Here is a 26,236-nt window from a genome sequence, read left to right as displayed (position 1 = left end):
TGACCTGGGAACAACAAGCCTGGCTCTCGTCAGATGTTTTGTAGTCCTGTGCTGTCCATGCAGAAAGGCTGGGCAGGTTTGCTGCCCACTGCGCTTGTGACTTCTGATAGAAGAACTTGGTGAGGAAAGCAAGAGACCTGGACCCATCGCCAGCTCCCTGGGACCTCAGCAAGGCATCCCCTTTGCAGAGCCTGTTTTCTTCAACTGTAAAATGTGGGTTTCAAAGGCTTGGCAGCACCGCCACCTCTGACGGTCGAATTCTGTAATCTGTGATAGAGGACATATTCCCAAAACAATCAGAGCCAGTGTCTGTCTGACATAGATTTCCAGAGTGCCTACAGGCCTCCTTGGTCTGGCTGATTTTCCAGCACTGACATCCTTGAGGTCTTTGTCGGATGGGTTTGTGACATCATCTCTAACTTTTAGTCCCTGCAGGACAACGACCCACACTTAACTACCAGTTCTGGTACTGCTCTCTGTCAGAGGTTGCTTTTTGCAGGTGTTCTTTCTGGAAGCAGTCATGAGCAGACGAGCTTAGAAAGGGTCTTCTCTTCCTGTTGTTTCAGGGAAAATAGAGAAAGTCAAACCTCCTCCATCCCCCTCACCTGAAGGCCCCAGCGCGCAGCCTGACTTAGCTCCTGAAGAGGCTGCCGGAACCCAGCGGCCCAAGAATCTGATGCAGACCCTCATGGAAGACTATGAGACACACAAATCTAAAAGGCGTGAGAGAATGGATGATAGTAGTGTAAGTGTTTCCTCCTTTCCTCTTTCTCTGAGCGCGAACAGCCGTGTGGCGTGTGGTTATCCCAGTTCAGGCGCGGGTGTGTGTGCCGTGGTCTGGCCAGCGTCCTGGCTCTGAAGCCAGTTCTCAGATGTGTCCGTTTAATATGCCTAGAGTTGGGTTTGGGTGTTTTGCCTTGTTTCTCAAAAACGTGGATCACGGAGGGAGCGGGTCGTTTCGCTGCTGAGTGTAGCTGGAACCCACCGGCGAGGCCAGAGCAGGGGATGTCTGGTGTGTAGAAAAAAACCACATGAGGACAGCACAGGAGGAAGGACACAAGCACCCCAAAATCATGTCCGGGTCCTGGGGAGCTGATTGCTACCATGGCCGGCCCACCCCATAGACGTTTTATTTCTCTAGAGAACTGTGACGAGGCTGTCCCTCTGCTGTCTCCTCGCAGCAGTCCCCATAAATGTGTCGCAGTGTGCCAGAGGCTAAATGTGTTTTGGGCTGTTCCCAAGTGTGTGTGTACAGTTTGGCAGGAAAGAGCCATTGGAAATGACAGTTCGAAACCACAGGGCTACCCTGCTACCCTCGGTTCTCAAGATCTTTTTGCCCGTGACAGTCAACCTGAGCCATGAAGGAAATCATCTACTCTGGCGTTTCTTTCTCCAGTCGGAGACATTAGGATTGTTTCACACAGTCTCCCCCGCCAGGAGCTCCGGGGCCCATGCCGACCTCCTGGGAGTCTGGTTGGCCTCCGTCTCGTACCATTTATCGAAGTGGTCCTCCCCCATGCCCGCACAGTTTCACCTGGGTCACAATTAGCCTGGGTCTGTTGAAGACACTGCCCGGTTTACCCAGAGGGTGCTGGTTTATGCCTGTGGTCCTGGTGTAATTTTTAACAGGCCCCTCCCCCCCCCAGTTTGGATGCTAAATTATTGGGTCACCTTCAGCTTCAACCTACAGGCTCACAGTACGAATCCCATGCCTACTTACTGCCTTACTTATCCTGGTTGGCTAAACTCAAAAGATTTCTGCACTCGAAGCTAGATCCCGAATGATGCTTTTAAAATATTTAGTGATAAAGAAAGTGGACACCTCCGTGGACACCAGCCCGATGACTCGCTTGCGTTCCCCAGGCTCTCCCTTGGGTTTACACCTAAACTGCCTGGAACGCTGCCTCAGCTGCTCTGGTCAGCCGGCACATTTGGGGGACATTCCTCCTACCACACGGTGGATGGGGCCTGGGTGGGGCCCGGGCTTCGGTAGCTGCCGCAGACACTCCTGCTGGGGCTCCTTCGCCCAGCGCATGGGACTTCTGCCCATGAAGTCACCTTGGCCAGCACTTCTCTACAGCCCCACTGAGAACACGGAGTCTCCCTGTAGGTATTTTCTGGGGCCTGTGCTTTTGAGGTGCTTGCTTGCTTCCTTCCAGGGAGTCCTCACTGTGTATCAGCAGCCGTGGGGGCGGTTAGCTGAGGGGCCCCTGCATCCTGGCACGGAAGGGGAGGAACGAATGGAAGCACTCTGCGTGTGCCCCGTGCAAGTGTTTTCTAAGCACCAGCCACGTATCTCTGGTGTGTGCTTTTTGTGCGTCCATTAGAGGCACACACTACCCACAGAAGTGAAGAGCCTGCGGCCGCCCACTCAGCAAACAGAGCTGAAAACTGCCTTCGTGCAAACTCAGGAGGCCACCAAGACCGGCTTTCCCCTTCGCCTTCAGGACCCTACCTGGAATCAACGTCTCAATATACGCCTTACCCCTCACTTAACCACCCAAGTGGCAGGCTCCCATGTCAGTTTTTCCTCAAGTAAAGAAACATTTTGCATAAGGAAGAAACCCGTTAACTAATCAGGCTATTAATATCCCCAGATCTTGGATTCAGAGCCAGGGGTTTTACACTGTCCTTGAGATACAAGAGAACTAAGTTTGTTGTTGTGGGAAACTTAGGAACAGAGCAAAATCTATGCAGTTCACTATATCCTCTATACCCAGAACTTCAAAAGCCTACTCAGGTTGCTTCTAAAGCACGTAAGTGACCATCAGCTAAACTTGATGTTCGTGCCACCTGTTCGTTCACCCCTTAGACCCTTTCATCCCGGGGATCCTTTCTACTGTCTCTTCATCAGTTGCTGGGGAACGTGTCAAAGTTTCCCTGCAGGAATGAACAGACTTCATTTGTCTTTCTAGCTGTTTCTGGCCCCTTCTTTAATCATCTCTTCTACCAGAAGGATAATCAAAGGGAGCCAATGGGTTGCTTGATATTTGTGTACCTGGCTTCCCTGCCCCAGAAGCTGGTAGTTCTGTTTTCCCAGTGCCGTTCCCATACACTATTCTGAGGGTGCAACCTGACTCCTTAGCCGCCCCCCCCCGCAGGAGCCTTATCTGGCTCACCTGAGGCCAGCGTCACCTGACACATCCACCTGCCAATATTCTTCCCAGTAGGTCACTGGACAGCACTATGGGTCCCTCACACACACTCAGGACCAAACTTTGTGTTTGCTCAGGGGAAGCAGCGAGCTCTTTCTGACTGGAATGAAAAGAATTCTTACTCGCTTGCTGAGGAGAAGGAAGACCTAATATGGGGCAGTTGGCCTGTCTGTGTAGTGATACGGTAGACCCATGGTCCTATGGAGCATGAAGGACAGAAGAAAGAGAAGACAGAGGAACCAAAGGAAGCTATGCCTAGAGTTTTCATGAGTGGTTTTTGCAAACCCCTGAGAAAGACATGCTTGCCATTCCAGACAGATGAGTTTTTTCCCCACCCTGGAGCAGCGGTGGTCTCTGGAGTCCTGTCCCTGCCTCATTTCCAGCTTAAATTTTCCCACTTTTTAAAAAATTGTATGCCAGACCGGAAGGAGGCTGCTGGCTCCTGGATCCCCTGCCAGGGGATCGTGTGGGGGAAGCTGCAGTATTTGGTGGCCTTTTTCATGTGTCTGAGCTGGCCCTCTTCTGCTGGAAACAAGGTGAATGCTTCGAAAACAACAGAAGATGGGAAGTTCAATCCCAGCTCTCTTTTGGGGTATCTACCCACAAAGCACTGCATTGGGGATCTTACATCACCTGTGGATGTCTGCTCCTTTCACAGTTGGTGAAAAAGTCAATAACAAGGAACTGGAAAAAGGTCCCTTTGGCCACCCTTGTTACCGGCTCTGACCTTGGACGGGTGCCACCTGCTGGTTTCCTTGCACTGTGTGAGATGGTCACCAAGGAGTGCCTCCCTGCTCAGGGCTTTGGCCAGGCCCCACTAAGAGACCCCTCCATTAATTTGGGGGTAGCGACGTTGCTTTCTCTACCCTTAGCCCCTTAACCCTGGTTTACCAGCCTCCACAGGGCCTTTGTACAAATTAGAAAAAAGCACCTATTTTTATGTTCCAGGATGCACCCCTGCCTCACTGGGAGGGCAGTGAGCGGACCTAGCTGCAACCCCGTGCACCCGCTCAGCCTGGTTCTTCTGTGCCTCATGTGCACCACACACCCAGATGCAACGGTCCTGTTCTGATTATGGATTGCTCGTATCTGGAAGTGTTTTCTTTGTGAAAGTGTCCCCTTATCTGGGCCTGATGGCCATCTCTGGTCCATCCTGTAACACACGATGGGCTGGTGAATCATAGTTTCCTAGAAGGTTCCCTGGTGCCTTGCAAAGGAACGATGTTTAGGCAAAAGTGTTTTTCTAGCCACTTGTTCCCTGAGCCTCTGAAGGGAACGGGTTCTTGAGTCAGTGATGCTCTTGAACAAGTTGGTGGATTTGCCTTCCCTTTCTCACCGCAGAGATGCTGACCTGCACCCAAATTACAGTCTCCTGTAGGCATTCGGCCCCAACCCCGCTTCTAGCATAGGGTCTGCTTTTGGAGGGTTTCTACTCTCCCTTGCCCCCGAAATAGTTACTGAGGCATCTTTCAGTCGTCCCTGCCTATTTTGGAATAAGAGAAGGCCTCACCTGTTCTTCTGGGCTAAGTCAAAGCTGGGGGCTAGCGTGCTTTTCTAAGAATTCCTCACACACATTCCCCCTCAAACCAAGACACCCTGTGGCCATACTTACTCTCAGGGAATGGACGAGGGAGTCCTGTCCTGTGCCCCACACCACAGCTCCGTGGGAAGCTTAGCCACAATCAAGGATGTTTCGTGCTACCTAGATTTCTCCTAGCTGCTCCTGCTCTGTGGGGGTACAAAAAGAATTCATCAGACCCGGGTCATCAGCCTTGACCATCACAGAACTGTAATTTTTAGCGCGACACATTAATAGCCGATAATGACCACAGACATTGGACCTCACCTAACCAGTCCATGGATGCCAGCGGCCAAGACTGAGAAATGCCTCCAGTGTCCTAAGCTGTGTAAACACAAGGTCATTACCATTACCATAGTTCCAGAGGGGGCTGCCCAAAGTCCATTCTTTTATGTCCTTTCCCTTAGCTGGCCCATTTTGTTTGGAGATTTTCTTGCAGAGACGTTGAGTTTCCCACAGGAACTAAAGGGTCTTTTAGTTCCTTCATGATCACCCGGCTGTCAGGAACTCATCCAGGCCCCCCAAAATAGTGACAGGGATGGCTGTGTGCCCTCCCTAGGCGGTGCTGGCCATAGTTTGGCTCACAGAATCTGCCCCCACAAACCTTGCATCCAAATCAAGTCCTTCCTGTGCTTTGGATCTTCTCTTCGGGGGACAGTGGGCTACAAGACTGCTGTGGGGTTCAAAGGAACTACAGGAAGAGAAGAGGCTGGTTGGCTATAGATTCTAGCAAATCCAGTATAGCCATCGAAGACCTCGTTGGTGGGCGGCCATCTGCACACAGGGGTGGGGAGGACTCTTGTTAATTCAAAACACAGAAAAATGGAAGCAGCAAATGTTGAATTAACAAAGTATGGCTTATCTGATATTTTTATTAATGAATAGCAGGGTATTTGTGTGCTCCCCAAGATAGAGTTTTAAATAAACTAATATCAGATGAAGCGAGTGTGGCACCTGTGTGTGTGATGGCCTCCCGATGTTCCGTCCCCGCCCGCCCACCCCCAGCGTGGCACCCGGTTTCCAGCTGGGGGAGGGTGTTGTGCGAGTGTGTCTCTGCTGTGTACTAACCCTGCTCTTTTCCCTCTCTGCCAGTACACCTCTAAGTTACTGTCTTGCAAGGTGACTTCCGAGGTACTTTTCCACTTGTTTGCCTTGCTGTTCCTGCATGCCTGAGCCAGGTGCATGCTCCTGTGGTTTTGCCATTTCCTGATGTGTTCGAGGAGACGGGCAAGGACCCAGCTCGTCTCCCGTGTTTCTTTCTTCCAGCCTTTTCGGAACTAGGGACTCTGGGGACTGCCTGGAAATGCTGGGGTAAATGCAAAAGGGCTCCTTGCTGCTGTGCTTTGCTGTGCTGTGTGGTGGGACCGGAGAAGACCTTGCCCTGCTCATGGATCCAGAAGGGGTCTGCATGCAAAGGCACAGATGGTAGTTTCTTCGGGCACTGATAGCAAAGATAGTCTGGTGTGGTTAGAAGACAGTGCAGCTCACGAGGACGGAGCTGTGGATCCAGTCGTTTGGTTGGTTGGTTGGGTTTTGTGGAAGCTCCTTAAGCATTGAATTTCCAAGTTCCTCCCTTCTTCTACAGTTTCCTTTTTCACAGAATTCACAAATATCTGTGCTATGAAAAATCACAGTATTTTTCATTTTCCTCTAATTTTTAAATATTTTTCCTTTTTTTGCTACAAAATCACGTTTTTGTATTTTTTCTTTAGAATTTTATTATTTATAAAAGACTTATTGCAAGTATACAGAACTGTAGGGAGAATCATTCATTCATTCTCTCAGTTAACAATTTATTGAGGACCTAGGACACCCCAGGCCCTCTTTGAGGTTCCAGAAATAGAGCCTTTGACGAAACCAAGTCCCCAACGTCATGGAGTTGGCATTCAAATGTTTCAATGATAAGAGATAATAAAGCAATAAATCCTACCCATCCAGGCTTGACCATGCTTATCATTTCATAATATTTGCTTAATATTTTAAATTATTAATATTAATAACAGGTATTAATAATTAATACCATTACTATTAATTTTGCAAATACCATTCGAGCTCCCTTGTTACTTCTCCCCAGCCCCCACTTCTCTCTCTCTGGAGAGGTGACGTTTCTTCAGTTTACTGTTAATCCTTTCTGTGCATGTTTTTATAGTTATATTTCATATGTTTGTCTACGTGGGTGACATCTTGGTTTTTGCATGCCTTAAAAGTTTCCAGAAACATATCACATTGTTATATCCTCTGCTCCTTTATTCTGTCTACATTGTCTTTAGATGTGAACACAGGGTTACTGAGGGCTCTGGCTCATTCATTGTGACTGCTGTATCGTTCCCTGTTGAATGAATATATCACTGTTTATTCATCCTTCTGTTGATGATGTTGGTTCCTCTCTCTCTGTTTCCTTATTTTTTTGCAATTACAAACAATGTTTCAATGAACATTATGCTTTATCTCTTTGTGTAAGCTCTGGAAGAATTTCTCTCTTCTCGGAGAGAAATACTGGTCAGAGGCTTTCTCCCCATGCTCCCACTCATGACATACTGCACGTTATTCTTCAGGATGGTTATGCTTACTTATTATAGCACAGTATATTTTTAAAATCTCCCTATCTTGCAAAATAATTACTACCAGAGATGGAAGCTGATGATTATCAGTAATCTTCATTTGAAAGATAAGAGTATTCTTTCATAAGATATAAAATAAGTAATGAAATATAAAAGTTGTATCATCCCATGGACCCACCTCGATGACTAATTGTGGTTCTCATCTCGGCAATGGCAGTGGAAGAAAGAGGTTTTAGGCCCCATCCCCTTTGAGTTAACATAATTAAGAATAACAAAAATCGGGTCAGGTATGTCCAAGGAAGATAACACTGGGCCCCGTCTATCTTCAACTGAAGAGGACTTAGGAAGACAGAATATTAACGTGAATGGAGTCACGGACATTCCTTAACCCCTCTGTCTTTTGTTATCCATCCTCCCAAGTACAATCGTCTGTTGGTTTCTATGAGAAACGAGCGATTTGCTTGAATTCTTCAAGGACCAGAGACAGAAAATTAATATTAGGGGGGTTGTTCAAAGAGAGTTGATTTTTCTCGCTCTCACCAAACCTAAATCTGAATTTGTGAAAATGATAAACCTTTAAATCAGACTTTTTATTATTATTTTCAAATTTTTTAAGGTTTTCCCCTCTCCCTCCCTGTGGAGGAGTATTGTTCTTTCTGTTGCTTCTTTCGACAGACTCCTTATGGACACTGAGCCGCAGTGTGGCACAGCGGCCTAGGGCATCAGCTCCACACCCACATAGGCACATACGACATTACTGTCTTCTGAATTAATTATGGAATAAATGCTCATTTAGATACCTTCTCCAGGAGCCTGGCCTTTAAATCTTCAAAAGGCCATTGTGGGATGCCTTCAGCCCTGAGCCAGTCCTCACCAGAAGCCTTGGATTACCTGGAGACAGTAAATGGTGTAGTGCTCCTTATAAAAATGCCTTACATCTGAACAGTTCATCATTTACAACCCCCTTCCAATAATGATGGAAATTGTTACAGTTCACAAAGTTGCAGAGCACAGGGAACTAGGCCGTAGGTACATTGTATCATTTATTCCTTCGGCCAGCTCTGAACTATAGCTTTTAGGATTCCCATTTCACACCTAAGAGAACTAAGGCCCAGGGATAGATGACTTTTCTAAGGTCACACAGTCATTAGGATTTAAATCTAGACATGCCTGGGCTTCAGAGTCAGCACTGTCTCCGGAGAACGCCTGCGACCCAGGGCAGGTGCTGTCTACATCTTGCAGATGAAGAAACTTGAGACACGAGATGCCATGAACAATACCGTGTTCCAGACGGAACTGGAAAGAAAGTGAGGACTTCCTGATCCAGTCCAGTACCCTCTCTTAGTACCGTGTTACCACACACTGACCTTCTAGACAATTCTCTACTAAACTACACTTCTTTGCCTCTATCAGTCTCTTATTCTTAGATATTGAATAAGTGACTGTAGTATGCTTACACACAAGACCCTGCGACATGGCTTATTGCTTAACGATGAACATTCATTTAGGAGACATGGCTAAGTGCGTCCTACATGGTAGGTCCAGCTGTCCCCACTGGGGAGCCTGGGGAAGGCTTCCCAGAGGAAAGCACATGGTGGGTCTGGGAAGTCCATCTATTTGTCAGTGTCCAAAGAAGCAGGTTGAGATGGACCCCCCAGTCGTGAATCTCCCTAGAACTTGCTCGTGCTCAAGACTGCCTGCAGCCTGCATCTCCCTGCTGCTCTGGAGTTGCCCGCCTTTCTGGCCCTTGCCAAAATGATTGTTCTTAGAATCAGCAAAGCCTTCACTGCAGTTCGGATCATCAAACAGTGCTGGCTCTGCTAGACTTTAATGTCAGAACCTGCATGTCCTAAGCTAATGCCACCATAATTTAAGTGGTTGGCACGCATGGGCTTGCTTGTGGTGCAGAGTCATGAAATCGAGTCATTTCTCATATGTGGGCCACCTGAATGTCATCCATCTGGATCTCATCTCCATCAAACCAGAGCTGGAACAGCCTGAATGAAGTTTTCCCTCTGGAGTCCACAGAATACTCGGGTGAACTGGAGGGAGGGGGGCCTTGCCCTGATAGTGGTGAGCCTACCTGTCCTTGATTTTGTGACCTTGGATTTCATTGATTAGCACCTGGGTCCTGATGTTGCATCACTATGCTCAGGTTGCTTTAATTGGCCTGGGAAGCTCTTTTTCTTTTCACTTAGTTTCTGTTGGAAGTTGAGTTCTACCAAAATCGACTTTCATGATATAAATATGATCACGGCTTATGTATGTCCACAAAGTTTGACGGATGGAATTCACACTGGCCCAGCTGTTTGGGATTATTTTCTGGTTTGCTTGTTTACAAAGAGACTGAGACAACTGATAACCTGTGCTGTCCAATATGGTAGTCACAAGGTCCGTGAGGATATTAAAATGAATTAAAATTAAATTTTTAGTTTCGCAGCCACACTGGTCTTATTCCAAGTGCTCCACAGTCATGTAGCTCAGTGGTTACCATGTTGATGACACAGATCCAGAACATTTCCATCAGACAGCACTGATCGGATAACATGTAGAGAACCACTGTGTTAGCGAAACACAACGCAGAGTCAAGTCTAGTTCAAAAACATATCCAGACTTGTGATGAGCTCTGGGTGTTATATGTAAGTATTGAATCACTAAATTCTGCTCTTGAAACCAATACGACACTCTATGTTCACCCACCAGAATTTAAATAAAAATTTGGAAGAAAAAGATGGACATGCAAAACATTTCAGGGAAATTAAATCTTTTTATATTGAAAACTTATGAGTCAAATAGCAAATGAACTTTGGCAATGAAATGAATGCATATCCAGCACATCCATCCGACTTCATTTCCCATGTCTCTTCTACGTCCTGGCCATACCAGACACTACTACTTTCCCTTTCTTGGATGCCGTTGAGAGGATGCCTTTCCTTTTGGAAAGGACAAAAGAAACGGAGAAGCTGGTTTGTGTACATAGTGAACATCCATGATCTCTGATTCATTTTTTTTTTCCTTCTCTCTTCAGGTCCTTGAGGCCACGCGGGTTAATCGAAGAAAGAGCGCCCTGGCCTTGCGCTGGGAGGCAGGGATTTATGCCAACCAGGAGGAAGAGGACAATGAATAACAAACTTCCTTCCACCCAGAAGCTTCTTTGGTGCTTGGGTTCCCAAGAAACCAAGAAATCCACACATCAAAGCATTTTAATGGAATATTTATTAAAGTGCGAACAAACTCCACAATCCTTATGTAGACCAGAAGCTGCAATGACCAATGATGAAAAATCAAGTGAAAAGAAGCCCACCCATCAAACCCTAGAAACACCCAGGAGTCAAAAGAGAGAGGATTTTTTTTTTTTTTTTTTAAAGACTTAAAGAATCACCTGGATTTGGACCAGTCCTTCGACTCACAAGGACAAAGCAGTAACGAGTCAACACGGCTGCCACGGGCAGAACTAAGACCAGCGTTTCTGGGTGATGAGGACAAACATTGGTAACACTGGCCACGTAGAGCAGTAGAGCCCACGCCGGTGCAAGCCACGGGGCCTGGGGTACTTCCTACACCGGCTTCCCACCTTCACTCACGGCATCCCAGGTGTTGGGATAACTCCGTTTACTCCAGCAGCCATAAAACAAAATGCAATTTTCTCTCTATCTGCCCGGAAGAGACCATTAGGATTCCATTTCTCTTCCATTTAGTTGTTTTTAACTGGGAGCAATCAGTGATGGCAATACCTAAAATCCACCTTTTGGAGACACTGTTTCTTCATCTTGCAAACACAATCTATTCTACATGAAGGGGTTGAGAAGGAGGGAGAAAGCCAAACCAAATGGATTGTTTTAGCTTTAGGATCTCGTCTGGTTTGAGTATTGACTAATTTGCTGTTCATGAGAACACATTTTCACAATTATGTTTCTCTTCACATGAAAGCTCTATTTAGTGGGCAACAACTATTTTTATGATGGGATGGGGGGGAGCGTATCCATGTATGAAACCTGTACACATTCAACAGCTTGGCTCAAGACGGTAGGGATATTGTTGGAGTGGCAATCATTGAAAAAGGACAAACTCTGCCTGAGGCAGAGGACAGGAAATAAAAAGGTGTTTATAGCTATATTTTATATTATAAACTGGACCTTGGGAGGAAGAACGATAGATTATTTTGGATCAGTCAGAAAGGAGACATTAAAGAAAAGGTCATGAAGGTAGACAGAGAAACAGGGAGGGAGGAAGTGGGAAAACAAGGAAGTAAAAGATACTATTTTTGCTGAGCAACCAGTGTTTTTCAGGATGATCAAGAGAAAAATATAGAATAGAAATTTTAAGTGCAGGCTTGGAATCGGCTACAATTCCTAAAGAGGGTTGTGTGTGTACACGTATGTGTGTGTGTGTGAGCGTGTGTGTGCCTTGGTGTGTTTGGGTCAAGGGTGTGTACAAGAATGAAAGTTCCAGAATGATCTTGGGACAAGGGTGTACAGTGATTTCCTCCAAAGCTGTTTGCCAGTGTCGGGAGTGAGTGAGAATTTCTTTTTTTATGAAAAGGGATATAGAGGCACCGACCGGATACAGTATTTGTAATATTAAATTGACCTAACCTGGTATTTGCAGGAGTCGCCATTGAAATGTTAGGAGCGGTTTTGTAATTTGACATTGAGAAAAGTACCGTATTTATTCTCATGCTTTGTATTCATAGCTTAGTACACTGTGGAGGACGCCAGCTTTGCTCTCTGTCATTTAAAGCAATATGAAAAGGGTATCCCATAATTGGGTGCCCTGAATTTCTGGATGAGAAACATTTTTAATTCTGGCCATGAGAAAAAAAAAAAAGACCAGCCTTTTTTTTTTTTTTCTTCTTCCTATTTCTTTCAAAACTGTGGTTTTTAAAAAAGCAATAATTAAGCCAGACCTCACTAAAATTCTTTTTTGTTTTTATATTGTTATGTCATAAGCTCTGCTATGTTACTCTGATAGGTAGCGATGCCACAACAGTGTGTATGTAGATGTTAGGCACGTTATCTTTGCTTCTCTTAATAGACTAGTGTTGACTTTAGGGGGGAAGGTTTATTCACAGACCAGCAGCGGGCATTAAGTAAAAATGCACCTGTCTGATACCTCACAAGGATCCTTCAAACTGCCAAGGGAAACTGCTATTTGAAGCCAAACTCTAGAGATGGGGGGCGGGCACCATCCTTATATGGTTTTTTGTCCTGAATATTCTGAAGGGCTACTCAGCCAAATGTGCTGGCCACCGTAAACACAACAAAGATCCCTACGGCAAGGAATTCTTTTTCAAGTTGGGGAGCCTGGCGTGGAGACAGACATGCCCAGGAAAATAAGGTCTGTGTTAGGTGGGGAGTCCTGATGGGTGGAATGGGGGGAACCCAGGAAGGCTGCTTTGCCTGAGGATTTCCAGCCTTCCCGCAGCAGGCACAGGACTGAAAACAGCTGGGACAAGACCTTCGTGGGGCCCTGGGGGCACAGCGGTAGCTAGGATGGCTGGTGAGTGAAGTGGGTCTAGGCGGAGCACCAAAAACGGAACATGCTTCATGCTTTCTGGACTGACTCTGCCTCTGGTAGTGATCCAGACGTGATAGAGACAAACACCGTCTTTCACAAGAGGAAACAGCCCTCAGGACTGACCTGCAGGTTTTTGTTCAGTTTTGATGGAAGCTGTGTACCCACCCACTTTAAAACCTACATTTGAAAAAGAGAATTTGCTGCGGATTGAAAGCTTAGGAGGTCACACAATTAATGGAATCGCTCTAGAGGCAGACCAGTTGGCCGCCGACTCCGGCTCATTGAACCAGAAGCATGAATCACGTTGTGCAGAGTTCTAGAGCCGAGTCCCTGGGTGCGTGCTCCGTGCGTCGATAAGGCAACAAATGCAGAGTTTCCGTGACCCTCCCGTAGTCCCAAAGCTGCTTACCTACGGCCCCATCATCTCCAGCCTTTGCTTGTTCCCTCTGCTGCCTTCTGATGACTGATGGCAATTTCCTTGCTCCACTCACTCCCGATCCTTGAAAATGTAAATTACAGTTCCCTTGGAAGAGCCAGATTTTCTCTGAGCTCTTGAGTTTTTTACTCCTTCAGAAAATACGGGGCTTTGTACATCGCACCCTGCTAGGCTCTGGGATCCCAAATGAACCCCTTGAACCTTCTGAAGATGCAGCAGACCCCTGGAGGAGAGTCATTCCTGCGTAATCCATGAAGAGGAAGGGGCTTGCCCTGAAAATCAGCCTCTGATGCTCGTCCCTGCCTCCAAATAGCACGCAAGCTTGTTAATCTCAACTATAACAAATATTTAGATTCTGTAGATGTTAAAAGCTTTCCTGAAAGTGTTCCTTTCCACAGTGTTTATAGATGTTCACTTTCCTCGGGGGCTGATGAACTACTGACACGCCTTGGCTTTCTCATCCAGAAATTATGGAAACAGGGTCTGTCAGTGGTAGGAGGCGAGGCTGTGTTCCACTTAGTTGACACAACACAGTTTCCTTGCCTCTTCACACCTCTGCATGCTGCCTACCCTAGACGATGACGTATAAGCAGTATATAGATCAGTGTCCACATAGACACACTACACACACACACACACACACATAAAGCATAACAAGAAACACTACAACAGTGTCGACTCTTTGAAGACAATTAAACATTTTTCCAACTAAAGAATGGATGTAATTAAACTATGTATTGAAAAAAAAATAGCCTAAGTGTTTAGAGATGGTGACTATATCCAGTTTTAGTGACAGAACCAATTTCCTGAATTTTAAGCATTCAGTGAGTGAGCTGCCAATATTGATTTTGTGTTGCCCTGGACCCAAATGACTTTTTTTTTTTTTTTTTTTTTTTTTTTTTTTTTTTTTTTTTTTTTTTGGAGGAGGAGAGTGGGGAAAGCAGCAATACTGTGTTTGAAAATTATACTCTGTATCTGGCTCTCCTGTGTATGTTAACCACTTAAATGTTATTATCCTGCTTTGGTTTTATAGTGATTGTGAGGCATTCAATGCAAGTATACAATTATTTTCTCATTAAAACCCAGTGTGTGCTGTGTTTTTATAACCCACGGCTGCTTGTTTGACTGGGGGTGGGGGGGGGGGGTCGGAGGCCAGATCTGCCACGCAGTGACACGCCCGCACCCTTGGCCTGGACTTCCGTGCAGCAGCACCCGCGTCTTGCACATTGGGAACAGAAAAAGCAACGCTAGCTGGTGGGGCGTCCCTGTAACAGGCTGTCCCAGTCCCCTTTATGTGATGCTGTCTCTGGCTGCCCCAGCTAGAGCCTCGAAACCTCTGTTGGGACCCCAGGAATGTACAGGGCCTCCAGATCGGGTAGGTAGACGCACAAGGTCAAAGGGATGGCTTGGCAAACAGCAGGACAATTGGTAAAACTCAAGCTTCCCTTCGGCTCTTGGGCTCTAATTGTTCTTACTACATTTCCAGCACCTGTATTGGGCTCCCCTCCGAAGAACAGAGAATTTCAGACTTTGAAGAGCGTACGAAGATTGCAGGTTCATCAGAAAGCTTCCTCTCCAAATTTCCTCCTGTCTTCCCACCCCCGGCTGCTCCGTTCACTCTCCAGCCCCTCACAGTGACTCACGCCCCAGACCTTGTGTCTCCCGCTCCTCCCCCTCACCCCTACGCCCTGCACCACCCCACCCCTCTCCTTGGAGTTTCTTCCTCCATCTCTCCTGGTGTATATGACTTCTTCCAACCTTCTGAGACAGCGAAGTTGTGATCAGCTCTGGATTCAGTGTCCTGGTCCTCTTTGCCTCTGTCACTCCTAGTATCAGAGTGCTGGGCAAAGCCAGGGGTGTCAAGGTACAGAGGACAGGCACTCAGAATGGGAGGCAAAGTTTAGGATAGTCCAGGTAGAAGGAAGAAGGAGTCTCACTGAGGAGGCTCTTACCAAAACCAATGGGAGGCATTAAAACCACTAATGGGTAGATGGGCATGCAGGCTTTTTGCTCTCTGACCGAGACCTCCTGTCCCTACACCACTTTGATCTCCCCTGTACTTACCAGCTGTCAAAGACAATCACTGGGGGACACATGAGGCCACGAAGTTACCTCTGAGCATTGCTCATGTTCATTATGGGATGCCTGTGTCACAAGAAAGTGTGGTGCTTATGTCCCTCCCTGCACAGAACCCCCACAAAGTTTAAAACTAGGCTGCTGGGAACACAGAGAACAAATAGGGAATTCAGAGGGAGACTTGAAAAGGTTTGACAGGTCTAAGAAGACACAAAGGCAAAGAACGGGGCCTCCGAAAATCCCCGGAGATGGCACAGTAGCAATTTCAAAATGTTGCCCAAGCATTCAGATGTTTTCTTTCAGAGTAAGAAAAATGCATAATAAAGATTTTTTTTTTTTTTAATTCTGCCATGATCTAGTATTTAGTATTCTCAGCATCTGTTCAACTTGATGGGAGAATTATCCAGCTGCTTTGTTCTCAGTTCACAGGTGGTGGGCTCTGAAAACCTAGGATGCCTGTGTGGGCACCCCCAGAAGAGTAAAGTGGCAAATCTCTGTTTCCCTGTTGGTTTGGTTAGTCTCCGCCTACCCACTGAGACCACATTCTGTGTCCGCAGTAGTTCTCAGCTCCTGGCAGCGATGTGCCTCTGTGGAGCGCGGCTTCTCCTGCTTCAGCAAATACCTCTGACACCTGGAGGGCTTGTTAAACACGGACTGGGGCCTCGTATCCAGGGCTTCTGATTCAGTAGGTCTGGCGTACGCAGCCTAAGAATCTTCTAACCTGTTGCCTGGACATGTCGCGGCTGGCCGAGGAACCCCAGTCTGAGAATCACCGACCTAGAGTAAGTAATGAGTAGGGTCTGGGCGTACCACTTAATGTTTGAAAATGGGGGAACGGACACCTGATTTATAAGCTGCAGATACCGTCACATGTGGTCCCAGGTTGTTTTGAATATTGGGGGGTGGGGTGTGTGTGCCTTTATCCAATATGCCAAATCAATGCTTTGTGGGTCTTGGTGAACCAGGGTGTCGATTCCATTCAGACTCTGCAGAGGACCCCCCCCCCTCGAAGGGGTTGAGCAAATTAAGAAGAAAATGTCAGGAGAACGGAATATCTAGGTACATTCAGACTGTGATTTCAGGGTAAGAACAAGGGATTCATTTGACCTTTGGGAGTTTTTATTGTGTGTGTGGGGGGGTAGCAACATCAGGACCCTGTAAGGTTTTTTTGTTTTGTTTTTGGGGTTTGGTTTTGTTTTGTTTTTACATGGCTGCATAATTTGAGATGAGATACAAAATAAAAGGCATTCCTTATTATCCTTATTTGGTCTAAAGCAGCACTTCTCAATTTCTGACTCCATCTGAATCACCTGGAGAGCTTTAAAAGTTTGGGTTCAGTTGGCCTGGGCTGGCGATTAAAAAGCACCCCAGGAGACTAACCTGCGGCAAGCTTGAGCAGCACTGCCCAGGGCTGTGGCTCCCTTCTTGGCCGCACCCACACAGGGTCCCCAGGAGTTTGCTTTTAAGATACCGGCACTTGGGCCTCATTCTCAGATATTCTGGTATTTTGTCTTCACGGGGCTCAGACATGGCTGTGAACGTGGGCGTGTCTTAGCAGCTCCCCAGGTGTTTCTAACTTGCAACCAAGATTGAGAATTGGTAGCCTAGTGGAGAAATGTGTTTGCCTCATGGCCTGACTCTATCCGGAAAGTTCTTGAGGGCAACCTCAAAATGTAATGAATAAAAGGCCTTGAGGGGCTGAACCCGCCCATCTCATGGGTCCCAGGAGGCAGAGGGCAGTGTTGGGGGCTGAGGGAGGGGCTTTGTCTCAGGTCTCCTCTCTTCCAACCTTCTCTGGCTGACAGCAGGCCCAGCTGTTCAAGCTTTTGGGTGAACTGAGGAATGCAAAAGCTACAAGGGAGGCATGTTCTAGCTTCCATTAGCTGCACACTGCGAAAGAACCCAAATGGACACAGAGTTATTTCTGGGAGAAGAAGCCATGATCGTTAGAAGCGTTTGCTGATTTCTGTGGTATAAATATTCCTACAGCGGCTGATTGCAAGATGCCGATGGTTTAACAACTATTTTGCAAATCCCTGAATATTAAATAATTGGTGGAGATCAGAAAACGGGATAACCTAGAGGTCTGGAGCTAAAGCCCCATTAACAGCCATCATTTGCCTGAATATGTTTTTTTTTTTTTAAGATTTTATTTATTTGACAGAGAGAGAGATAACAAGTAGGCAGAGAAGCAGGCAGAGAGAGAGAGGGGGAAGCAGGCTCCCTGCTGAGCAGAGAGCCCGATGCTGGACTCGATCCCAGGACCCTGAGATCATGACCTGAGCTGAAGGCAGTGGCTTAACCCACTGAGCCACCCAGGTGCCCCTGCCTGAATGTTCTGAACCGGTCACGGCAGGTAGCAATCAGGGGCTCAGGACTCTGACCATCTCTTTGGATGATCGTGATATGTCCCGGAGAGCAAAACCACCCAGCCTAGGTCTAGTGCTCACTCCTGTCACCAGGGGCTGTGGCGCGGGGCAGGGGGTGCTGGGAAGACCACATACATGACACCAAAGAGCCCGTGTTGTGAACCATGGCCTTGGACATCTAGTATTTCCACGGCCATTGTCAGTGTCTGACAAACCTCTGGGATCAGACAGGGACCTCAGAGTTGGGACTCACCACTTTTTCAGCAGAACCTTTGACCATTTGCTTATTCTAGATTGGATTTCTGACTTCTAGAGTTGCTGTGCAGAACGGATAGAAATGTCGGGAGCCGGTGAGCTCGGAGTTTACTTCCCGGAAAGGCCTGCCTTCCGTCAGCAAATCCTTACTTAGTGCCTACTATGTGTCCAACGCTGTGCACATAAGAACAAACGAAAACGGAGGTTGTCGGGATGTTTTCACTGGGATTGGGGGAGCTCTTTGCATAAGGAATGTGGGGGCAAAGCTGCTCCAAAGTCGGGCACTGTGTCCACACCTGCCTGTTAAGTGGGGCCATCCTGTGCAGGTCTCACACTCTCTTAGCATGCTTTAAAGTTTTCCCCTTAGTGTGGGAACTATGTAACTGTAGTATTCTTCTGGGCGCGAGAAAGAACGATCCAAATGGAAAGATGTTTAGGAGAAGCCACAGATGTTCCAGAACTCATCAGGGGAGGGTCAAACGGCGCTAGGAACCTGCCAGGAGACACTGAAGAAGGAACTTCCTGCAAGAACAGGAGGGCGGTTCAGTCGCCTCGGGGAAGGGTGGAGTTTCTCACTTTTGGGGGTTCGCCTTTGCCTGCAAGCACGAAGTGTGGCCACTAGGTGGCGATGGTGTCTAGGGCCAAAGCCGCCTCCCCAGCCGCGAGCCTTCCCCGGGGGAGTCAGGACATGTTCCCACTCTGAACACAAGATAGGAATCCTTTGAGATCTGACATGGAGCTACCCCCAAAACACCAAAATGGAAGGCACCACGTGTGCAATGCTCTGCGGAGGCCCAATGTGGCCCTTTTACTTACACTCACATGTCGGCGGAAAGCCGACCGCCGCCAGCAGAGGGCAGCAGGCCTCTACCTGCGCCCTTCCAAGAGCCAGCGCTGGTGGGTTCCTTCGCTCCATTCCTGGCAATACTCCTTTGAGGTTCCTACTATAGTATCGTCTCCATCTTACAAAGGAGAAAACCCGCCCTCGGGGCGTCTGAATAACTTGGTGCCCGTGACAAGTCTAGGGGTGGAAGGAGGATTCAAACCCAGGCCATCCTCCCGGCCAGAGCCTGTGCTCCTGCCTCCCCAACTTGCCTTCTCGAAGACTTGATTGAACAGCAAACAAACCTCCCGTCTTGGTCCTGGACCAGCTCTGCTTTCTGTCAGACCGGTAGAGCCTGTGCTGAGCGCAGACCAGTGCCAAGAGGGAGATGGCACTACTGGGGGCTGGCAATTGGGGGTGTCGTCCAAGTCAGGGCAATTGGAGGGGGGCAGTTGCACTGACGGTCCACTAAAAGCCACTATTGTCACAAAGAGCCAATGCATGCTGAAATTCTGGTTCTTTCCAACGAGGCACCATGGTTTGCCGTCTTTATTATCACGAGTGCCTACGGAGTCCTGCATATGTTCTGGTGGGCCACAGACGTGATCGCCAGCTCTCTCTTGCCTACAGCATGTTTTCCTTGGCTCCAGCTGTCTCCGTGTACACACACTCACTCTCTCTCTCTCTCTCTCTCTCTCTCTGAAGAAACACTCTAGTTCTAGATGTCTGCTTCTGGACTGGGCGAGGTGAAGCTAGACTGTCGATGAAGAGACCCCAAAATTAAGTCAGTGTCTGAAGGAACATAGTTTATTTCTCTCTCACATGACAGTCCAAGGGGAGCCGTGAAGGTCCGAGGGCAGACTTATTTAAGTTGGTTTCTTTCTCATCCTGTTCCTCCATCACCCCCAGGACCTGCGGTCATAGGTATGGTCCAGCTTTAGGAAATAGTGAGATGCAGCCAAGCCACTTGCTGAAAACATGGGTGTGGCCATTCCCTGGCTTCTCCGTGGCATTGAGACAGACTGTAGACTGGCTTCTAGAGATGAGGACTAACTATTTCTAGAATTTCCACTGCCGCCACAGAAGCTGTTAAGGGAACAACCCAAAGGCAGCCTAAAGGAATAAGCTATTAAAAACGTGATTAGGGTGGTGTAGCCTCTCCCAGTCCATGGTCTATGTGTAGCATAGCTTTTTCCAGAGTTATGACAGCACAACCTTTGGGGTGACAAATAGTGACAAGGACAGATGAGAGGAACAGAGAACTAGAAAGTCCTCTGGACTCATCAGAATCTCCCTTGTCTTTTAACACAAAGAATAATGCTCACAGAGATACGACTGTGGAGCACGGGGTGTTTTGACCCTTTAAGGTTGACCACGTAACTGTGTTGTGCCTAAGGACCAGCTCACTCTAAGAGATGTCCACTGCAAGTAGACGGGGCTCCTAGTGCTCAGGCTCTTTGCGTGTGCACTAGTGGTGAGGTGGGACCTGGGAGACGCAGCAAAGGGTAGACCAAGAAGACTGTCCCTAAGAATGTCAGACCCCTCTGATGTGTGTCTCTCTCCCGCATTGCACTCTCCCTGGGACAAGGCTGCCTGAGCATAAAATGTTCAAAACTTGAGTCCTCGCAGCCACAGAACATTTGAAGTAATGAACATGTAATTAACACACCTTATCTTTTCGATGCATCCTCATCATCTATTCTTAATGTCACCTAAACCGTCTGCTTGCTCAGGGCACTTGGTCCTTGACAATCAGCCTGGGGACCTGGAAAGGGAAAAGCTCATGACACGGGGGCCTAATGAGGGCTCTCGGTTGTACCTCCCTGGGTTCCATAAATATGACGAAAGAGAATTCAAGGGCTCTGCCCAACCTGTGTGTGAGGCAGCACAAAGGGTATGCTGCAGGGAATCTGTCACCTGCAGGGAAGAGAGAGGGGACACCGTAGAGCAGCTCTCCCAGGAGGAAGGCAGGTGTGAAAAGAGACGAGCACCAGAACAGAGCCACGTGGGTGAGACCAGAGGGATGGGCTCAGAAATGGCCAAGATGGAACCAGAGGGTTTGCTGGGGAAGCGTACATGACTTTAAAGAGATTATAATTACCTGAGGTGAAATTCGCATAACTTACAATTAATCATTTTTAAAGTGAACAAGTCAGGATGCTTAGTCCATTCCCAGTGTTGAACCATTTCATCGTCTCTATTAGTTCCAAAGCGTTTCCATCCTCCCCAGCAGAAGTCCCCTCATCCGTGAACAGTCACTCCTCAGTATCCCTCCCCCAGCTCCTCGCAACCACACATCTAATTGCTATCTCTGTGAATTGGCCAGTTATGGACATTTTGTGTAGATAAAATCATACAGTATGTGACCCTTTGGATCTGGCTTCTTTCACTTAACGTAATGGTTTCTAGGTTTGTCCCGTTTATAGCAGGTGTTAGAGCTTCTTGCTGTCTTAAGCCTGAGTGGTATTTCCACTATGTGGACAGACCACATTCTGTCTCTCTATCCGTCCATCCACTGGTGGCCACTGGAGCTCTTCCCAGCTTTCTGCTCCTTTGAGGAGTGCTGCTGTGAACAGACATAGTCATGTACTTACGTGAGTCCCCGGTTTCGGTTCTTTGGGGCACATACCTAGGAGTGGGTTTGAGGAAACTCTTGAAAATCTGGTTTAATCCCATCCATAACTTTCAACCGCTTCCGTGTCAGGAGTCTGGGATTAGCAGAGGGTTGTTGGAGAGAAAGTTGAGTGAGTTCAGAGCCCCACCACCACAGAGGGGGCCGGGGGGTCTGCCTCTCCACTAGCTGAGGGAAAGGGATTTTAGGGACCCTCAAGGAGCTTGTTGTGTGTTCTCTGAAGATCAAGGAAATGGGGAAGTGGTCAGCTTCCTAACAACGTAGGAAAGAGAGCTGGCTGTGGGCATTAGAGCTCCTCCCTAGAATCCATGGGCACGAAGCGTGGTGCAGCCATGCTGTGGAGCAGAGGTGGGTTGCTCACTCAAGAGGTGCGAGGTTTCCTTAGATCCTGCGTGTAGAGCTGCCCAGAGAGGGGCTGAGCAACAGCAGAGAGAAGCTGGAGCTTCACCCTGTGTGCAGACCAGCAGCCATTTGGAGCGGGGTACATCCTCCCTCCCCTGTCAAAGGAACATCCCAGCGAGGAGAAGGTGGATCTCCAAAACCAAGAAAGGGAAAGCGTTGGCTCTCGCTCCTTCCTCCTTCCCTGCCCATTTCCGGGTGGTGTTAGTCAAGTAAGGTCTTACCTCACCTCCCTCCCTCCCAGCCACCGCCTACTCCCCGCCCTGAAGAAGACAGAAACCTCTCCAAGGAACTCAGGATGAGAAGGAGAAGCTCCAGGTAGGTGAGCCCTAGCCCAGCCCTAGCTAAGCTTCCCACCTTCTCCCTGCGGACAGAGCTACAGAGGAAGAAGTTTTCCCTTTGAATGAAAGCAGAAATCTTTTCTTTTTTAAATGACACTGGACAGAATGTAATAAGTTCTCAACCGAAAAGGTGTTTTGTGACTTCGTGGCTGGAGTGCTTCCTATTTCTGTGAGTGATCAGAAATGCTACAAGCCCAGCTGTGAATTTCATCCATGACCATGGATTTGTTAGTTTGTTTGATTTTGTGGGGGTTTTTTGTTTGTTTTTATTTATTTGTCAGAGAGAGAGATCACAAGTAGGCAGAGAGGCAGGCAGAGAGAGAGGAGGAAGCAGGCTCCCTGCTATGTAGAGAGCCCGATGTGGGTCCCAATTCCAGGACCCTGAGATCATGATCTGAGCTGAAGGCAGAGGCTTGAACCCCTGAGCCACCCAGGCACCCTTGGATTTTGTTTTTAATAAAACTAAATAATATATTAAAACGAGAACAAACAGTACAGACCGGAGCGGTTCGGTAAGATTTGGTGTTGGCATTTTAATTCTTCGGGTTTCTGGTCACACCTGGAGAAGGGTGTGGTGTTAAGCATCGGGAGAGCCAAAATTTCTCAGGTTCGCTGAGTTGAGTGTTGCTTAGAAAGTGAATTTCTGGCTTAGACTGCCCCTCTTTCTCTGACCCCGTTTCTGTGTGCACCACTGTTTGTGGTTTATGATTCAGATGTATGACTATAGCCCACAAGGTGTGCCTGTGCAATGTGTTGGAGCTTTACTTACCCTCCTGAAGAACAAAGCGTCTGACATTCCTACGTCCCTGGCTCTTGTCGTAGCACAGAGCCTGGTATGCAGAAACTGCTCGGTCCCTGGAAACGGTGTGTTCTCTGTCCGTCTGCAGACTCCTCATGTGGTAACCTGCCACGTAACCCACTACGGTGGCCTCTCCCAAGCTTCACTGGCTGGCTTGACTCCGCAAGGAGCCAATTAGAAAAAAAGGGGAGGGGGCTCTGCTCCCTTCCGAGGTGGCTTCCAAGGGACACTTTTCTTCCCTGCCCCTCTTTAGCCCAGAGTAGGAAAAGGGGACCAAAAGTGGGTAAGCAAGCTTGTCATGGTGGCACAGTCTCTCCCAAACCAGTAAGCAGTTCTCCAGCGTCTCTATACCAGTGCTTGGAACACTGACCGGGGATCTTTTTTTGCTTAAATCTAGAAGAAGAAATCTAGCACACGGGATGCATGCAGGGGACAGTCTGTGTCATGACCCATGAGATGGCATCCGAGTCACATGGAGGACTTGCTCGGACACACTGTGTGGCCTCACCCCCAGAGTGTCCGGGTCGGCAGGTCCGGGTAGGGCTGGATCCCATCTCCGACCTGTGCCCAGTGAAGCTGGTGCTGCTGGCCTGTGGGCCATGGCGCTTGGTGCTCAGCGGGGGCACCAGCGGTGACCCCAATCGCTCCAAAGTTAATCACTCTGAAATTGTTAAAGTGTTTTAAAACACTCTGAACATAACTCTTTGCCCACACTCCTCCTCCCTAGAGAAATACCACAGAAAGTGCTCTCAGGAGCATTTTGCCCGAACTGCCCCAGACTCTTGCCCGGAAGTATTTTTTCATTGTGATCATTGAGTTCGCTTTCGTCTGTGGATGGCTTCTAGCTCATCTCAAGAAGAATCCTGAAATTACAGAACTGTGCAGCCCCCAGCGACCAATATGTTTCTGGTTCCATGTACGGAGAACACACAGATGGGTTCTCGAGGCAGTCCAGAGTCCCCACGTAACTCTCCCCGGCACAGAACACAGTCGGGCCTGTGTATTGGTTAGAGGATCAATGGTCCTTCTGCTCAACTTTCTTTTTTAGACAGCTCCAGATGCAGGGGTGAATGTTCTCACCCACACAACTGGTGTGATACAATAAGCATGGGCTATAGAACAGCCCCCTCCCTGCTGCCCCTCCTTAGGAAGTCAAGTACAAGGCTGAGACCCAAAGGAGAAGGGACATGAAGATTTGAGCGCTGTGCTTGGTCCTACAGAGAAGCCTCTGTTCTGTGAGAAACTTTGAGCCTCTGGTTTGTAATCCATGTGGTCCTAAGGTAGTGGGTCTGAACGCTGACCACACGTTAGAATCACCAGGGGGAGTTTTCAAAAAGTGCCCGTGTTCCACACCAGCTGGTCTAGACAGGCGTCTGTTAAAAAAAAAAAAAAAAGGAGGGAGGTGAGAATTTAACAGAGAGAAATGAAAGCAAAGGCCACCAAAGGACATGTACAGCAAACAATATTGACTTTATTCATGATGGGAAAAAAAAAATGGAAACAGGACAATGGGAAAATATGGTTGGGGTTACCTGGAAGAGGCTGAAGGGAATTTTCTAGAATGTTGGACATGTTTATCTTGATCTATGCTGTGTGTGTGTGTATCTAGCTATGAAAATGGTGTATATCGCTAAGATATACACGAAAGATTAGTGCACTTCCCACATTCTACATGTTTTATGCTTTGATTAAAAAGTAAACTATAGAATATCAATGCTCTGGCCCTAGTCTGGAGACTGTAATTTAATTGGATAGTCTTCAAGCCCCCGATGATTCTCTCGTGCAGTCGGGGATGGGAAGCACTGTCTTCAAGAACAGGGCCCACCCAGGTACATGCCGTAGGCTGGAGGGGCCAAAGGGGGGCCCCCCTGCTCGCATGTGGGCCAACTCACCAGGGTTTGCCACAGCGAGCACTTGTTTTAAGTCTCCTTTGCATGCACACACCCTTTGGGGACTGGTGGTGATCCTTGGGTGGTCGGGGGTCTTCCCAACAATTTTGGGTGGTCGGGGGTCTTCCCAACAATTTTGCTGGCACAGGGTAGAAGAGCTCAGCAGAGAGGAACCTGGGATCTGGGGGAAAGTCTCCCCTAGCCCTCAGATTGCAAGTGTGGCCACATGCGCAGTGGCCAGAACCTTAAAAGGAGCTAGCAAGGGTCTGGTAATGGGGGAGGATCTGGCAAGTGGAACCTCAGCCTGGCAGGGCGGGTGTCCACGGCTGGGGCAGGAGCGGAGATGGGCTCTCTCAGAACCCTCTAACCAAGAGAGCACCACACTTCTTGTGAAGGAGAGCGGCGCCTGCATTGGGAAAAAATATGCTAATCAGATCTCACATGGATTCGGAGGGAAAGCTCGGGCTTAAAAACACTTGAAGTGTGGGTCCGCAGAAGGTGCCGCCAGCAACTTTTCTCTTCCTTCCTCCATTTCTTGGCCAAGGCTGAGAGGCTGGCGTGCTGCCCGGCCTTGGTTATGATCCTGGACTTGAGGAATTCAGGGGGTGGATTAAAACAGCCAGGTGGTAGATTCATCAAGGAACAGACAAAGGGGAGATAAAAGGATTAAAAATACATAGTGAGTGTATTGTCTTCCCAGACAGAAGTGAATGGGAAATCTCAATGCAACCGCCCAAACCCAGAGCCAAGGAATAAAATTGAAATGCAATGTCCATTCCCTTGAATACGGTTTCTAGGAAGCGTCTTGCTCATGCGCTGGGGAAGACACGTCATCACAGCAGTCAGAAAAAAAAAAAAAATCAACTTCAGGAATTTATGTGCAGATGGAAAATGTGGATGTGGAGTCAGTTAGGTCTTTCTCAACAGTAAGGAGGAGACCTAAAGGAATGTTCGTGCAAAGTAGGGATAACCAATGCCTGGATGGCTGGAACGGGGTTAGGCATTAAGAAGCAGAGTATTTCGGGGCACCTGGGTGGCTCAGTGGGTTAAAGTCCTGGGATCGAGTCCTGCATTGGGCTCTCTGCTCAGCGAGGAGCCTGCTTCCCCATCTCTCTCTCTGCCTGCCTCTCTGCCTACTTGTAATCTCTGTCTGTCAAATAAATAAATACAATCTTTAAAAAAAAAAAAAAAAAAGAAAGAAAGAAAGAAAAAAGAAGCAGAGTATTTCGAAAAAGTCTTAGGGTTCTCTCTGGCCTCCAGATAGAGGCACCAATTTCACCACAGTTTTCAAGTCAGAATATTTCAAGAGGATTTCCTAGCTATGATGGTGTAGAAGTAAAGGAAGGGAAGGAATCAGAAGGAAGCAGTGTAGCATAGTAGTGTTGAAAGAGAAACTGAGACATAG

At 47.9% G+C, this 26,236-nt stretch overlaps 1 protein-coding gene across 8 annotated transcripts in view; it reads left to right on the top strand.

Moving 5' to 3' along the window:
- Positions 1 to 14,354, top strand: part of PALM2AKAP2 (PALM2 and AKAP2 fusion) — a 451,783-nt gene extending 437,429 nt beyond the window's left edge. For 7 of the 8 annotated variants that reach the window (XM_059141746.1, XM_059141742.1, XM_059141747.1 and 4 more), the window contains 2 exons: positions 567 to 745; positions 10,324 to 14,354. In XM_059141746.1, coding sequence (XP_058997729.1) covers positions 567 to 745; positions 10,324 to 10,422 — 278 coding nt within the window. In that variant the 3' untranslated portion in view covers positions 10,423 to 14,354. The remainder of the gene's footprint in view (positions 1 to 566; positions 746 to 10,323) is intronic. The other variant, XM_059141744.1, reaches the window with a different exon arrangement.
- The last annotated feature ends 11,882 nt before the right edge of the window (positions 14,355 to 26,236 follow it).

Source organism: Mustela lutreola, chromosome 12 (assembly GCF_030435805.1).
Source record: "Mustela lutreola isolate mMusLut2 chromosome 12, mMusLut2.pri, whole genome shotgun sequence".
Classification (NCBI taxonomy): Eukaryota; Metazoa; Chordata; class Mammalia; order Carnivora; family Mustelidae; genus Mustela; species Mustela lutreola.
Note: the sequence above shows the minus strand (reverse complement) of the source record. Positions and strands in the feature narration are given on the sequence as shown.